The sequence below is a fragment of the Aquarana catesbeiana genome, linkage group LG02 (assembly GCF_042186555.1).
Source record: "Aquarana catesbeiana isolate 2022-GZ linkage group LG02, ASM4218655v1, whole genome shotgun sequence".
Lineage (NCBI taxonomy): Eukaryota > Metazoa > Chordata > Amphibia > Anura > Ranidae > Aquarana > Aquarana catesbeiana.
This window is the reverse complement of record NC_133325.1, coordinates 664,810,407-664,826,368: the sequence shown is the minus strand read 5'-3', so window position 1 is coordinate 664,826,368 and position 15,962 is coordinate 664,810,407. Positions and strand designations below refer to the sequence as shown.

The following is a 15,962-nucleotide window of genomic DNA, read 5'->3' as shown; positions in this document are numbered from 1 at the left end:
CTGGCTGCAAGAGCCAGAAAGTGATAGCGAGCTCTCTGGGAAATAAAGATGGTGGTTCAGGCCCTGGAGTTGGACAATGCTGGATCTGCTGGGCTTGTAAATATATTATTGCAGTATAACAAAGCACAAAAGGCAGGACTGAAAAATTCCTTGGGAGAATAAAGTTGCTCTTTATAGCAGTAATAAACCTAATAGTCTAATAGTAAACATTTAATATATTACAGCTTACCAATTCTTAGATATGGTGGCAGCAATAGTTTTGTTTTTTTTTTTGTTTTTTTAGGCTTTCTTTTATTTTTACCTTGTGATCTGGCCAGTAAATCTATTGTTTTTCAATATACAATTTTGCCACTAATGAGTACTTACAATGATCAGATTTTATTTATATAAAACCTTTATTCCCAAAGAAAATAAAAACAAACTGTTGCTGTAACTGCAGTGTGAGCTGAAGTTTAAATTTGTTAGGGTATCTAAATGCTGCTGTCCGAAGTTGCCCTCTGTGCTCCTTCATCCAGAGTGGAAGCACTGTAATAAAGGGGGTATGTTACTGGCCAGATCACCAGGGGGAAAAAAAGCCTAAAAAAGAAAACTGATTCAGCCACCACATCTAAGAAATGGAAAGCTGCAATATATAATTTATTTTTATTTTTTTGGGTTTAATACCTGATGATTTTACCATCAAGGTCCTCGTTCAGTTACTTATTGTTGGGTGACAACTGTCTCACAGTTGTGTTCCTGAGTTGTCCTCCTGTCACATGTGCCACTGAGCCTGGTTCACACTGTGAACCACGTGTGAGAATCGCACTGCATCCCTGTGCAAATCACATACGATTTTGTGCAGTGCGATTTGAGCCCATAGGTTTTGGATGGCCCAAATTGCTCTGCATCTGAAAGGTGCGGGCAGATTTTTTTATTTGCACTGGACTCCAATTGTATGGATGTTTATACTCATGGGATTAGGTTCAAGCAAACGCACTGCATTTGCGACCTGCTTTTGAGGTGTCAACTTTCCATTGACACCCGCAGTAGACAGCATCAGTGTGAACCAGGGCTGATGGGGAATTCATGGAGGAAAGTTATGCCTCCTGGTATGTGATATTGATATCTTGGGAAGCATAACTATCCTCCACTGGTACCAGATCTCTGTATGTGCATATGCAAGATTTAGCAATGCATCTTTGGGGCACTGGCTGTAAGGCTCCTTTCACACCTAGGCAATTTGAATTGGTGAGATTCTGCCTGCGATACAAAATTTCGGTAAAACGCATGACTCGTTTGTGATGCCATTACTTCTTAAGGGCCCCCTAATTGCAGTGTGATTTTGCTGCAATAATTGCATGACAAATCACGCTGCAAAACTTACAACACACAAAGCTTGTCTCCCAAAAAAGGAGCAGGAGCTTCTTTTGGGTGACGGAATCGCGATTTGCACCATTAGGAAGTAGTGGTATCGCAAACACGCCCTGCGAGATTCCTCTTTCGATTCAAATTGCTTAGTTGTGAATGGAGCCTTAGAGCCAGGAAGAGATAGCTAGCGTTGGTGTTGTCATTACCCGGATGCCAGTCCTGGGTAATGTGCAGCCTATGCTGGAGCAAGGCATAAAAAAAGAAAAAGATTACCGCTCTAACACAAAAACATGTACCACAGGAAAAAAGCTGCAGCTCTAAATTTGTGAGATATGCACAAATAGATAAATAATAAATAAACATGAACCGCGCTATAAACAGGTGAAATGATATAAAATAATATAAAGATAGATCCCTGAAGGACCCACATATGTGTCAGAAATAAACACTGAAAACAACCTAAGTGATTATGGAAAAAAATTAAACAATAAAAAGTCCCAGCAGTGAAATAAAGTCAGAATGTAAAATCCCAATTATATCCAATAGGAGTGCAATAAGGCTAAACAATTCTTCAGATGACACCATGTGAAAAATCCACCACCAGCTAAATTGAATGCTTACCAAAGGCAAGCTGTAAATCAGCTTGTAAGTAAACCAGGTGCCCGGTCAGTAATAGTGTCCTAATACGACCTCACAGTGTGGAGAAAGGCAGAACAGGATGGCTCCATCCGGTGGATAAATGGGCAATCAACCGGGAAGGACCCAAAAAAATAGATGGCTCTCCATAGTGCAAATCAGTAGGTATTGAGAATTTATTAGAATAAAGGTTACACTTGCGTAAAAAACTGAAATGGAAGAGATCAGCAGTGCTTGGATGCAAAACAGAACAAAAATGTTGAAACAGTATCTTTATGGAAAAAATGGCAATTGTTTAATACACAGTGCTCTAGCAAAGTAAATGTTATTCAATTAGGTTTTAGATCTGTTTTAAAGCCATTTCAAATTAGCAATCTTTGTACAGTAAGGAGCAGAACATTCCAGTTCGGAGGCAAAAAAATTTGACTGCTGTAGCAAGTAGAGCAGATGGTGCCAGTTGTCAGAAATCTAGAACATCAAATCTCTCCAACACATCATTCGCTCAAAACAAAGCCATTGTATACGGTGTAAGCGACATTTTAGAGCACTAAGCCCCTTCGTTGGGCAAACAGTGACAATTTCATTACAAACCAGGGTTCAATATATACATTGCAGACAAATCAGAGAGGATCCTTCCCATACTGTCTGCCTGAAGAAGGAGCTTAGTTTATTTATTACATATACTTATATAGCGCTATCAATTTACGCAGCACTTTTCATATATATTATACATTTTACATCAGTCCCTGCCCTCAGAGCTTACAATCCAAGGTCCCTAACTCACATTCATATATACTAGGGTCAATTTAGACAGAAGCCAATTAACCTACCAGCATGTCTTTGGAGTGTGGGAGGAAACCGGAGTACCTGGAGGAAATCCATGCAGGCACAGAGAGAACATGCAAACTCCAGGCAGGTAGTGCTCTGGTTGGGATTCGAACCAACAACCCTGGTGCTGCCAGGCAGAAAAAGTGCTACCCACTTTGTGCTTTCGAAGCTTCACTTACACTGTAACCATAAACGGCTGTTTTGTGCTGGTGAGATTCCATGTTCTACATTAGCAAGTTTGTTGGCAGAAGCACACCAGTGGGGAGAGAGTAGCTATGAAGCAACACTTTGTTGGTGCAGCCAAAGAGCTGTCAGCACTGTTAGGAACAGGTGAGTGTGCTCTCTCTCTGCTGCGCTCTTGAGGACATGTCATACTTGTGCTCTATTAATGAATGCAATACATGGCAGAGAAACCTTTTCCCGTGTCACTTCTGATAGGCAAGGCTTCATTATCCCATTGGTGACAAAGATTCTGCAGCTTTTTCATCAGTGAGGGAGCAATGCCTTGCTCATCCTGCCAGCAAGGCAGAAAGACTGTGGAAACAAGTGTTTCTCGGTTTTCCAATAGTCCTGTTTGACAGATGTTGATCGTTTGATTGACTTCTGTTGAGCAGGGACAACCATAGATGGATCAAAATTCAGCTGGTCCCAGCGGAATTTACATCTATGGGCAGCTTATGTTGATAAACTTGAGAATAAAACTTTTGAGTAGTTGTATAATTGGTTTTTCTGTCAGTAAATTTCTGCTACTACTACTAGTTTTACTGCTTTTTTTTTTCTCTTGCACTGAAAATGTGACTTATTATTTTTGTTTTTTTAATATTAGGGTATTCTGCAAGGGGAGACTTCATTACATCCTATTTTGCAAGTCATTGTGAGTATTCCAGTATTTGAACATTTTTACCTATCATCATAAAGTTTAGATCCGGGCAAACAGCTGGTCACATAGTTGAAATACATCTGACCTGTATAGTTGCCAAATGTTATGTAGTAATGTCCAGATTGTTTTGTGATGCAGACTGCCCTGCTGCTCAGTATAGTTATGTCAATCATGTCCAGTAATGTTACATGGAACAGCTTAGTCATGGACCAACCCCCAACTGCTGGTTGGATAATGAAGGAAAAACACTCAAAATCAGTAAGATCATGGGGATGCATGTGGGGGGAGGGTTGCATTGGTGGAGCAGACGTGCATGTTGGGAGGGTTGCAGTGGTGGAGCAGACATGCATGTGGGAGTGACTGTTTTGGGATTAATTTGAGACTGAAAGTGTGTAGACATTGATGCTGCTCTTAATGGCCAGGCATTGGGGCTTGTTTTAAAGTTGATGTCGCAGAAACTGGGGCTGCTCTTAAAGTGATTGTAAACCCTCAGGTTTTTTTTTTTTTTTTTTTAAACAAACATATCATACTTGCCTCCACTGCACAGTTTGTTTTGCAGTGTGGCCCCAATCCTACTCTTCTGGGGTCCCCCAACGGCGCTCGTGGCTCCTCTTTCGCATCGGTTCGAAGCGTCCTCCCAGGGAGTTACCTTGCGGGCATGCTCCCGAGTCCAGCATTTGTGCCCATAGACACAGAATTCTGGATTCTGCCTGCCCCCGTCATTGGATTTGATTGACAGCAGAGGGAGCCAATGGCTGCGCTGCTATCAATCTATCCAATCAAGAGCCGAGAACCCTGGGCAGAGAGGTACAGCGCGTCTCCGCCAAGGGAACAAACCTTAAAGTGGAGTTCCACCCAAAAGTGGAACTTCCACTCATCAGATTCCCCCCCCCCCCCCTCCGGTGACACAGTTGGCACCTTTCAGGGGGGAGGGGAGTACAGATACCTGTATATTACAGGTATCTGTACTCACTTCCGGCATAGTTAGCCGCAGAATCTGCGGTTATTTACACCACTTCCTGCTCCCTCCCTGCTGGGAAACACACGGGTCCCAGAGGCAGCAGGGACCATCCGTATTGCGCTGCGTGACTCGCGCATGCGCAGTAGGGAACCGGGAAGTGTAGCCGCACGGCTTCACTTCCTGATTCCCTTACCGAAGATGGAGGCGGCAGCACCCGAGGACGGAGAGACGGTTCCGCCTCGGGTGCCGACATCGCGGGCGCCCTGGACAGGTAAGTGTCCATGTTTTAAAAGTCGGCAGCTGCAGTATTTGTAGCTGCTGAGTTTAAAAAAAAAAAATTTTCGGCGGCGCTCCGCTTTAATGCTTAACCCCTTTAAGTATACACCAGTTTTGTGTTTGTCAGTTAATATAATTTAACTTGCCATTAACTGTACAACTCTGAGTGCAAACATTGTAAACTGGCTAAGGCACCCTATTGTTCACTGACATGCTGGTTGTGTAATGCTTGTAAAAATTCCATTTAAAGTGTAACTAAAGCCAAACATTTTTATTTTGGATAGGGTAAGAGGGTTATTACCCTTGTCAGGTGTTTTTGTTTTGCCATCTGTGTCCAATAGGAGCGTTTTCTCTTCACTTCTGTGAAAAACCCAAAACATTTTTTTTTAATTAAGACTTGTACCTTGTGGAGTATAGGATGTCATTTCATCTGTGCCCAGTCTTGCCACGAAGAGTTAATTCATTTCTGAGCAATCCTCTTATCTTTTTAGGTGTCTGTTTCTTACCCCTTGCTGTGACTGACAGGTGACTTCCTTATCTCATGCACAAGCATGTGAGAGACATTCTATGTACTTCACATCCCCCCTCCTTTATTCTCCAGCTCTCCCAGGATTGGCTGCGCCACACCTCAGCATGCTTGAGCATGCTGAAGTCATGTGGTGCCTTTCCTGGCTTTTGACTGGATGTTTCTCATCAGGGGGTGTGAGCCACAGATCAGTGTGTGAGGAGTTAATGCATGCATAGTACAGTCATCTCACAGGACCCCAGCAGAACACAGACAACTGATCTGATTTAAGGGGGGATGTATCTAGTCAGAGCTGGGCAGAGTAGAAGCTCCAGTGATTTGATTATTGTTATGGTGCAGTGTGTGTGTCTGAGGTCACCTGATCAGTTGCAGTATTAAATTTGATCACCAGGATGTGGTATGTGGGGGAGGGGTGGATGTCTCACTTTTCATAGACTACACCCAGTAAGGCTGAGTGGGCTCAAAGCTTGCAGCCTGACTGCTCCCACCAAGTCTCTACCCGGGTCCCCTGACTGCTCCCACCAAGTCTCTACCCGGGTCCCCTGACTGCTCCCACCAAGTCTCTACCCGGGTCCCCTGACTGCTCCCACCAAGTCTCTGCCCGGCTTAAATTGTGTAGCAGTACCCCCGTAGGGGCTGCTGAGTATAATGGTCCGTCTGTCACCCTGCCCAGCCAGGCACACACTTTTTCACTACCCGGAGACAAAGCAGTCCTTGCATTTTGGTTTTGTTTGTTTATTGAGGGGATATTAACTACTTCAGCCCTGGAAGAATTTACCCCCTTCCTGACTAGAGCACTTTTTGCGATTCAGCACTGCGTTGCTTTAACTGACAATTGCGCGGTCGTGCGATGTTGTACCCAAACAAAATTGACGTCCTTTTTGTGCTATAAACAAAAAGAGCGTCAATTTAAAAAAAAAAAAAAAAAAAAAGCATTATTTTTTTACTTTTTGCTATAATATCCCCTAAAAATATATAAAAAAAAATATTTTTTTCCTCAGTTTAGGCCGATGTGTATTCTTCTACATATTTTTGGTAAAAAAAAATTGCAATAAGCGTATATTGATTGGTTTACGCAAAAGTTAGTGTCTGCAAAATAGGGGATAGATTTATAGCATTTTTATTTAATTTTTTTTTTTTTTTACTAGTAATGGTGGCGATCTGCGATTTTTTTTTTTTTTTTTTTTTTATCGTGACTGCGACATTATGGCGGACACATCGGACAATTTTGACACATTGGAACTATTGCCATTAATACAACGATCAGTGCGATTAAAAATGCATTGATTACTGTAGAAATGTTACTGGCAGTGAAGGGGTTAACTGTGTTCCCTGTGAGGTGATTCTAACTGAAGGGGGAGGGACTAACTAGGGAAAGTGACGGATCATGGTTCCTAGCTAATAAGAACACACAATTTGTCACTCCTGTCAGAACAGGGAAGTGTGTATTTACACACACTCATCCCTGTTCTGTGTCTCCTGGTCACGATCGCTCGTGGCTGGCGGTCATCGCGACTGGCGGCCACGAGCTATCCGGACCCCGCAAGCCAACGTACAGTTACGTGGTTTCGCGCAGGGGGACCAACCTGCCGCAGACTTTATAAATCCTCTTTCGGGGTGGATTTGACTTAAATCACTAGTAAAAAGGCTTGATTTAAATCGACTCTATTTTAGACCAAATTTTTTAACCAGTTCAGCCACGGAAAATTTGGCAGCTCAAGATCAGGCCATTTTTTGCAATACGGCACTGCGTCGCTCTAACTGACAATTGCGGGGCCGTGCAAGGTTGTACCCAAACAAAATTTTCCCACAAATAGAGCTTTCTTTTGGTGGTATTTGATCATGTCTGCTTTTTTTTTTTTTTTTTTTTTGCGCTATAAACAAAAAAAGGACAATTTTGAAAATAAAACAAAATATTGTGCTTTTTGCTATAATAAAAATCCCCTTTATTTTTTTAAAAAGCACATTTTTTCCTCAGTTTAGGCCCATATGTATTCTTCTACATATTTGTGGTAATAAAAATCGCAATAGGCTTATATTGGTTTGCGCAAAAGTTAGTGTCTACAAAATAGGGGATAAATTTTATGGCATTTTTTATTTGTTTTACTAGTAATGGCGGTGATCTGCGATTATTTATTTTTATATATATATATATATATATATATATATATATATATATATATATATATATATATATATATATATTTTTTTTTTTTTTTATCAGGACTGCGACATTATGGCAGACAGATCGGACACTTTTGACACATTTTTTGGGACCATTGGCATTTATACAGCAATCAGTACTATAAAAATGCACTGATTACTGTGTAAATGTCACTGACAGGGAAGGGGTTAACAATAGGGGGCGATCAAGGGGTTAACTGTGTTATCTAGGGAATGATTCTAACTCTGGGGGGGGATGGAACTGCCTGGGTGAGGAGAGCGATTCATTGTTCATACTTGGTATGAACAGATCGCTCTCCTCACCCCTGACAGCACGAAGATCTGTCTGTTTACATTGACAGATCTCCGTTCTGTCTCTTTGTGGAGTGATCGCGGGTGCCCGGTGGTTATCGCGACCGCCGGGCACCCGCATCAGCTCAGGCGTGCCACATAGTGGTCAAAAGACAAACCAACTTAGTTACATCAGTTCGCCCAGGGGAGCCAACCAGTACAACTGCGGCGGCTGGTCGGGAAGGGGTTAAAGAGCAACTGTCATCTCTGTCCCGCAGCTCCTCTTCTGACCCGTTGTTGGTTCACTGACACTCTTATTCACTTTAATTGGACAGCTGGTGATGCGGCAGTGACACAACAAGGTGAGGGACGTGGTGGCAGCAGGTGAGTGGATGCCCGTGTAGCGTCACATGTGACGACCCATCACATTTGGTTACCCGCTGGACTGCACGACGCCGCCATATGTGTTCCAACAATGTGGCGATCTGCGCTTGCACAGAATTTTGTGGCCACACCCCTGAGTCCATGTTTAAGCCCCACCATCCAAGTGGACATAGTTAGATTATAATTATGCCGAGGGAAGCGAGGCCGTGCCCGAAGCGTGGCGAGCGGCCCTGTGGCAAAGTGGTCTTACAACAGTGTTGGAACGCGTATGGCATTGGTGCACATGCGTACTCCAGCGGGTAGCAAAATGTGATGGGTAGCCGAATGTAACGTGACACCCTCTAACGGGTGCTGCCATGATGGATCTGAAATGACAGGTGCCCTTTAAAATGGAAGGACTTATTCTTGCTGGTAGTTAGAATCTTTAATATTTGCAAACAAAATGAAGGTTTCCTGTTTAGAATAATAAGCTGTTAGAAGGTTAGTAAAACAGCGATATCAGAACCGATTCAATCATATAGTTTGTAGTGTACATAGATTTGCAAAACGGTGGGATAAAAGAATATTCCTGAACTTTGTTTAACTCATGGTTACTTTTGAAATTGTGTGAATGCATCAATGCAGTGCATGTTATCTCATCTTGCAGAGCTTGGATTAATTGAATGAGTTTACCAAAAATTAAAAAATTGTAGAATATACAGCCTCATGCTACATAACTAAGCTCCATGCTGAATAAACAAAATTATTATTGTACCTTGAATAGAAAACTATCTTTAGCTTTAACCACTTAAGGACCGAGCCTCTTTTTGAGATTTGTTTACAAGTTAAAAACTTTTTTTTTGCTAGAAAATTACTTAGAACCCCCAAACATTATACTTTTTTTTTTTTTTCTAACACCCTAGAGAATAAAATGGCGGTTGTTGCAATACTTTCAGCGGTCTTACAAGCGCACTTTTTTAATTAAAAAAAATAAGATAACCGTAAAGTTAGCCCAATTTTTTTTAATATTGTGAAAGATAATATTACGCCGAGTAAATGGATACCCAATGCTCACGCTTCAAAATTGCGCTCGCTTGTGGAAATGGCAACAAACTTTCTCCAAGCGTCTTCCAGGACAGCCCATGAGACCTTGGGCTCCTCCTACCAGGACAGGAAACACGTCACCCCCACCAGATAAAAGGGCGGTCCTCCAGGCCCATGTCAGTTATTTGTGTTTCCTCCGGACGGGGGGTAACATGTTCATGGAACCTGCTCCCATAGGCCTTATAAGCAGGGGCTTTGTATGGCCTTTTTTCTGGGGCATATCACTTACCTCTTCCTCTGCCAGAAGCAGCACACCGCTGGGGAGGTTGGCTGTGTTGCTGTTCTCTGTCCTCAGTGCCTGGAGAGGGCCAGGACCGGTGTGAGGTCGTGCCCCTAGCGCAGTGCATTGCACTCTAGCTCAGCTGAGCTTCGGTTGTCCTTCCCTGCTGACAGCCTGGCTGATCTGAGCAAGGAATGGAGGAAGCCGCAGCGTTCGAGGGGGCGGAGCTATTGCGCTCCAAGCTGGCCCACAGGAAGTGCCTGGAGAGGGTTACTTCCGGGGCATATGACATCATCATCGGGCGCCGGAGACGAGGTTCCAGTCTTCATAAACAGCGCGAACAGAGAACGCTGGCTGCTGGTGTTTCTTGGTGTTAAGCAGCCAGGCTGTGGATGACCAAGAGGGGCAGAATGGATCCTCCTGCAGTACCTGCACAGGCAGCGGATGCAGTTCCCAACACCAGCACCTCACAGGTAAGCCTGGGGTGTTCTGTCACCACCTTACTATCCCTGTGAGTGTTCCCTCCCCCTCCCCCCTCTGTAGTAGTGGGTGTAAGGGGACACCTTTCCTCCCTCCTGCACGTGGTGTTACGGAGTGATTGTGTGGCTTTAATTACATTGTGGGTCATTTATTTTGTCTTGCAGACCAAGACTCAGGACAAGGCCCAAGCGCAGCCACTTAAAAGGAAATGTGCGGGGGGCGTGTCCTGGACATGGAGGAGTGAGGACGTGCTTTGCCTCAGCTCCGCTACACCGCAGCACAATATCAGCTTTACATAGGGGGATACTCACTTTTACAAGATCCCCCCATGTCACAACGATCTCGGCAGAGCTCCCAACCGACCAAGACCGACAGATCGCGGCAGGGACAGCTAGATTTATACTTTTCCGGGACCCGAGGACCAGGCCCGGAAGCCTCCAAGATGGCGCCGACCGGGAAGGCCCAGAAAGCTACAAAATCCTCTCAGCCAGCAACGACCACAACCCGAACCCTGAAAGGGACAGCCTCAGCTTCAGCAACATCTCCGGTGCCATCCCCAGGGTCGGTGAGTGATTCAGCCCCCTGTGCCTCCCCTGCCTCTTTAGATGGCCGCTCTGAACTATCTGACTACCTCTGTGAAGAGGATATCAAGCGCCATATTATGTCTTTACCCACTAAGGAGGACCTTGAACGTTTTACAAGCAGGGTAGAGAAAGCTTTCACAGAGGACATTGCCCAACTAAAAGCTGATACTTCCCACCTGGGTAACAGGGTAGAAGCATTAGAAGAGAAGCTAGAGGAAGTTCTCCCCACTATTGCCCTACTGCAATCTAAATGTCAGCAGCAAGACCAGCAGATTGAAACCCTATTATGTCAGCTGGATGATGCAGAAAATCGCAGCAGAAGAGCGAACATTAGGATTCGGGGTCTCCCAGAAGCCACAGCCCCAAGGGATATTATCCCCACGCTGACAGATATATTCAGAGACATATTGGGCCTTCCGGCCACGGCTCCGATAGAAATCGACCGAGCTCACAGGGCACTAAGACCCCCCTCCCAAGAAGTGGACAACCCCAGAGATGTAATTTGCAAACTCCACAAATTCACTTTAAAAGACAGCATCATGCAAAAAATGCGCAACAAGCCCTACTATGATTTCGATGGTGCACGTTTATTCTTTTATCAGGACATATCTAGACGCACCCTCATGCAGCGCAGAGCCCTGAAGCCCCTCTTGACGGCGATCCAAGATGCTGGCCTTCCTTACCGCTGGGGGTTCCCCTTTTTTCTGCAGGCGACTAAAGATGGAAGACAAGTCACACTCCGCAACAAAGATGATCTCCCTCAGTTCCTGTCCTCTCTGGGCCTGGACGCTGTGGACTTTCCGGATTGGAGAATTTCATCTGGCGTTCCTGGGATCCAGGTCCCCACACCATGGTCAACTACTACCCGTAGGAACCGCAGAAGGGACAGACAGCTTCAACATCAGGATACCCTCCATGGCTCCTCAATTACCCGTGACTGAGGGGATAGTCCCTCTGGACTCTTACAGTGGTCATAGACTTCCCCAGTAGTTAAGAAAAGGCCCCCCCGCTTTTCTCTCCTGCAGAGATTAGACCCCCCGATCTCAGCCTTAACGCTTTTAGCTGGTGTCCAGTTGGCTGTGATTGCAGATCACTCAAGAGTCATGACTAGTAGTAAATAATAATTTTTTCTCACATACGTATTCTCTGATGTTCTGGTACTGGGTGGGAAAATGTGAACTCCAAAATTTAATTTAACGCAGTAGTTTATCCCCACCTCCAACCCCAAACACCTTTTAAGACGCGGTGTGTGGAGACGGGGCCCCGCTCTCCACCCTGTGTTTAGGCCCACGTTCCCCCACGTAGGCCACCCTATATTGGGTACAGTCCCTAGTTGGGGCAATAGGTAAGGTCTGAGGCCCCCTTCTTTCTGAGGGGGACCTCCCACCTATAGATGTTCTATTTACAGACTTTGAGAATGTCTTGTCGTATTGTTTACGTTATTTTAACAGTTTGTTTTCTCTGTTCATTTTTCCATTCACTTTCCTCCCCCCCTCCGTTCTGTTCCCCTCTCTTCTTCCTTTCTAGGAGCAACCAAAGACTTCGGATGCTGCGCCGGGCGAGTGAGTCCATCCGACATCCTCCCTACCACTTATTCAGATATGTCTACCATTAAGGTAATATCATACAATATAAGAGGCCTATGCTCCCCGGGGAAAAGAAACAAACTTTGGTGGGAACTTAAGAAATTAAAAGCGCACGTGGTTTTCATACAGGAAACCCACTTTACTCATCTCTCCCTGCCTAGATTACCTACCCATTTATTTAGCCAATGGTTCCATAGCACCTCCCCCACAGCTAAATCTAAAGGCACCACGATTGCTATTCACAGGAATTGCCCCTTTCAGCTCTCGGACAGCAAAATAGACCCACTAGGCCGTTATGTATTTTTGAAAGGAACCATAGCGGGACGGAAATATACCTTCGCCTCGTTATATGCGCCCAATTCCAATCAAATTACTTTCATAGACAGCACTCTAGACCTACTAGCAGACTTTAAAGAAGGCTATGTTATTTTGGGAGGGGACTTCAATGTTAGCCCGGACCCCCTGTTAGATACCTCCAGCTCTAGACACTCACACTCTTATGCTTTCCTAAAACACTTCCGAAAGTCATTACAGTCCAACTTGCTGCTTGATAGCTGGAGGGTCCTTCATCCAAAGGAGAGAGACTTCAGCTATCACTCGGCAGTACATGATGTATACACCCGCATAGACCACGTCTATGTGGACCGCCCAACACTAGAGTTCATGCAGTCCGCGTTTATTGGGAACATCACTCTATCTGATCACGCACCAGTGGGGGTGACCTTAACACTCCCTTCAGGTTCCCGAGGAGCCTGGACGTGGAGGCTGAATGAAAATTTGTTGGACGATACAGTGGCAGTAGCCAAGGTATCTGAGACCATCTCAAATTATTTTAACGAAAATATGACGGACGATATCAGCATGGGCGTAGTGTGGGAGGGCCACAAGGCAGTGGTCAGAGGAGAGATAATATCTCAAGGGGCTAGACTTAAAAAGATACGTCAGGCAGACTTTGACAGAGTGTTGGCTGCCCTACAAGACGCGGAACTCAAACATAAACGAAATGGAGGCCCTGAGGCATTGCAGAGGCTAACTGAGTTAAGAGATTTGTTTTTGCGCCTGCTTGATCGGCAGACTCGTAGGCAAGCCAGACGTGTATCACACAAATATTACGAACACAGCAACAAATGTGGTCGTATGCTTGCTAGAGCCATTCGTAAGAAGCACGCGCAGACCTACATACAAAAATTATGTTCCCCTTCAGGGGAGGTATCTGCTCGGTCCTCCAAAATTGCCTCAGGGTTTCAAGATTACTACACATACCTATACAATTTACATCCTGACATCCCCCTAGAAACACAGCAATCTAAGTCCACAGCCATACGAGACTACTTGGCTGCTGCTGGCGCTCCAACTTTAAGAGCAGACCAATGCGCTGACCTTGAACTTCCGATCTCCCCTGGGGAGATTGAACTGATAGTGAAGTCCCTCCCTACAGGTAAGAGCCCGGGACCGGACGGTTATTCGGGATTGTACTACAAAACCTTCCTACCCCTCCTTAAACCCCACATGTGCGCCTACTTTAATTCCATAGCGGAAGGGGCCCCCATGCCTTCTGAGGCACTCCTGGCTCACATCACAGTGTTGCCAAAAGACGGTAAAGACCCGACGCTCCCCCAAAGCTACCGCCCGATCTCCCTCCTTAACGTGGACGTTAAGATACTAGCCAAGATTTTAGCGAATAGGATCGGGAATCTCCTGCCCAATATCATCCACCCCGACCAAACTGGGTTTATTAGGGGGAGGGAGGCGAGAGACAACTCCATTAGGGCCATACAACTCATCCACTGGGCCCGATCAAACCCTGACTCCAAACCTTACATCATTCTCTCCACAGACGCTGAAAAGGCCTTCGACCGGGTCAACTGGTCGTACCTCAAAGCGGTGTTGGAGACACTAGGGCTTAAAACACGCATGTTGACCTCTATCCTGGCGCTTTACTCTACTCCCTGTGCACAGGTCAAGGTGAATGGAGTGCTCTCCTCTAGATTCCCGATTAGGAATGGCACAAGACAAGGGTGCCCCCTGTCCCCCCTTCTCTTCGCTCTAGTCCTTGAACCATTACTATGCACGGTCAGGGCGAATGCAGACATAAGGGGTCTACGAGTAGGAAAAACTGAACACAAACTATCCTCCTACGCTGATGATGTGTTGTTCCACCTCTCAGAACCCTTGTTATCATTGCCAGTCCTGATGAAAGAACTGGAATTATTTGGATCACTCTCAAATTTCAAAATTAATTACTCCAAATCTGAAATTTTACCTATTCTCCTAACCCCTGCACTGATGAGTAACCTACAAGCCTCCTTTCCCTTCACCTGGGCTAAATCCTCCATCCGATACTTAGGGATTCAATTGTCAGACAGCTTTGATTCCTTGTATGATGCAAATTTCCCCCCCCTACTTCACTCAATTAAAAAAGACCTCTCCCTTTGGACCAAGACTGCGTTCACTTGGATAGGCCGTATTAACATCATAAAAATGAATGTTCTACCCCGTATACTCTTCTTTCTTCAAATGATACCAATTCCACTGCCTACCAAATTCTTTTCCCAGATTAATAACATCATAACGGGATTTGTGTGGAATGCACGTAACCCTAGAATAGCCATGAAGACATTAAAACACCCAAAACTAGCAGGTGGCCTTGGGATCCCAGACATATTGAAATATCACAAAGCAATTGCTCTTCAGAGGATCCTCAACTGGCGCTTCCACACCCAATCCAAAATTTGGGTCTCTCTTGAGAAATGGCTAGCTGGTAGGAATCTGGCTTTCGCTCCCTGGCTACCAAATGAATACCGTGGGCTCTCAGACTCAACTTCCCCACTGACGAGACACACTCTCGCTACTTGGGACAAACTAAACTCGATCTTAAACCTATCACCGCCCATGTCCCCACTAGCCCCATTAGGGGGATTTCTTTGGTTCTTGCCAGGTGAGCAAATGGCCTTTTTCGCCCCTTGGGTGGTTGATGGTAATGCCAGCTGTTGGAAACTGATGAGCAACGGTAAGCTGATGAGTTTCGAATCCCTACAAAGTAGACACAGGGGATCCAATATAAATTTTTGGCGCTACAGACAGCTCCACCATTTTTTCGAAACTCACGGACAATCCATAAGAGATATTTCCACTCTTACTCCTTTCGAGCAACTTTTTATAGAGGAGGACCCGATCCCACATTTAATATCGGAAATGTATCGCTTATTAAACAGTGCTAATGACAATCTCAGACCGACCTACATACGGACTTGGGAGAGAGACTTACAACTAGACTTCTCCACATCCCAACTAACACACCTATATCAGCTCACCCACTCAAGCTCTATTGAATCCAGAACCCAAGAAACAAATTACAAGCTCCTGTCGCGCTGGTACAGAGTACCAACCGATTTAGCTCGTATCTACCCCTCGGTATCAGACCAGTGCTGGAGGGGATGTGGACAGAGAGGCACGCTCCTCCACATTTGGTGGGAATGTCCTCTGATACAGCCATACTGGGCAGATGTCAAATCCCTAATAAAAGAAATTCTAGACTTGGATCTTCCTTTGAACCCAGTCTACTTCCTCCTGCATGTCCCTCAGATGCCGATTAGTAGATACAGAAAATGCATACTACCACACCTCTTAAACGCAGCTCGACGCCTCCTTCCAATATATTGGAAACAATCCAGGGTACCTTCTAGAGAAGACTGGATTAAAAAAGTCAATGATATT

The 15,962-nt window shown here is 45.0% G+C and overlaps 1 protein-coding gene across 2 annotated transcripts in view; it reads left to right on the top strand.

The window, feature by feature from the left end:
• The window catches only part of RPA1 (replication protein A1), a 150,899-nt gene that overhangs the window by 2,819 nt on the left and 132,118 nt on the right, over positions 1–15,962 (top strand). For both annotated transcript variants that reach the window (XM_073616621.1, XM_073616620.1), the window contains exon 2: positions 3,638–3,685. Coding sequence is in view for 1 of the 2 variants with exons in the window: in XM_073616620.1 (XP_073472721.1) it covers positions 3,638–3,685 (48 nt within the window). In the remaining variant the exon portion in view is untranslated. The remainder of the gene's footprint in view (positions 1–3,637; positions 3,686–15,962) is intronic.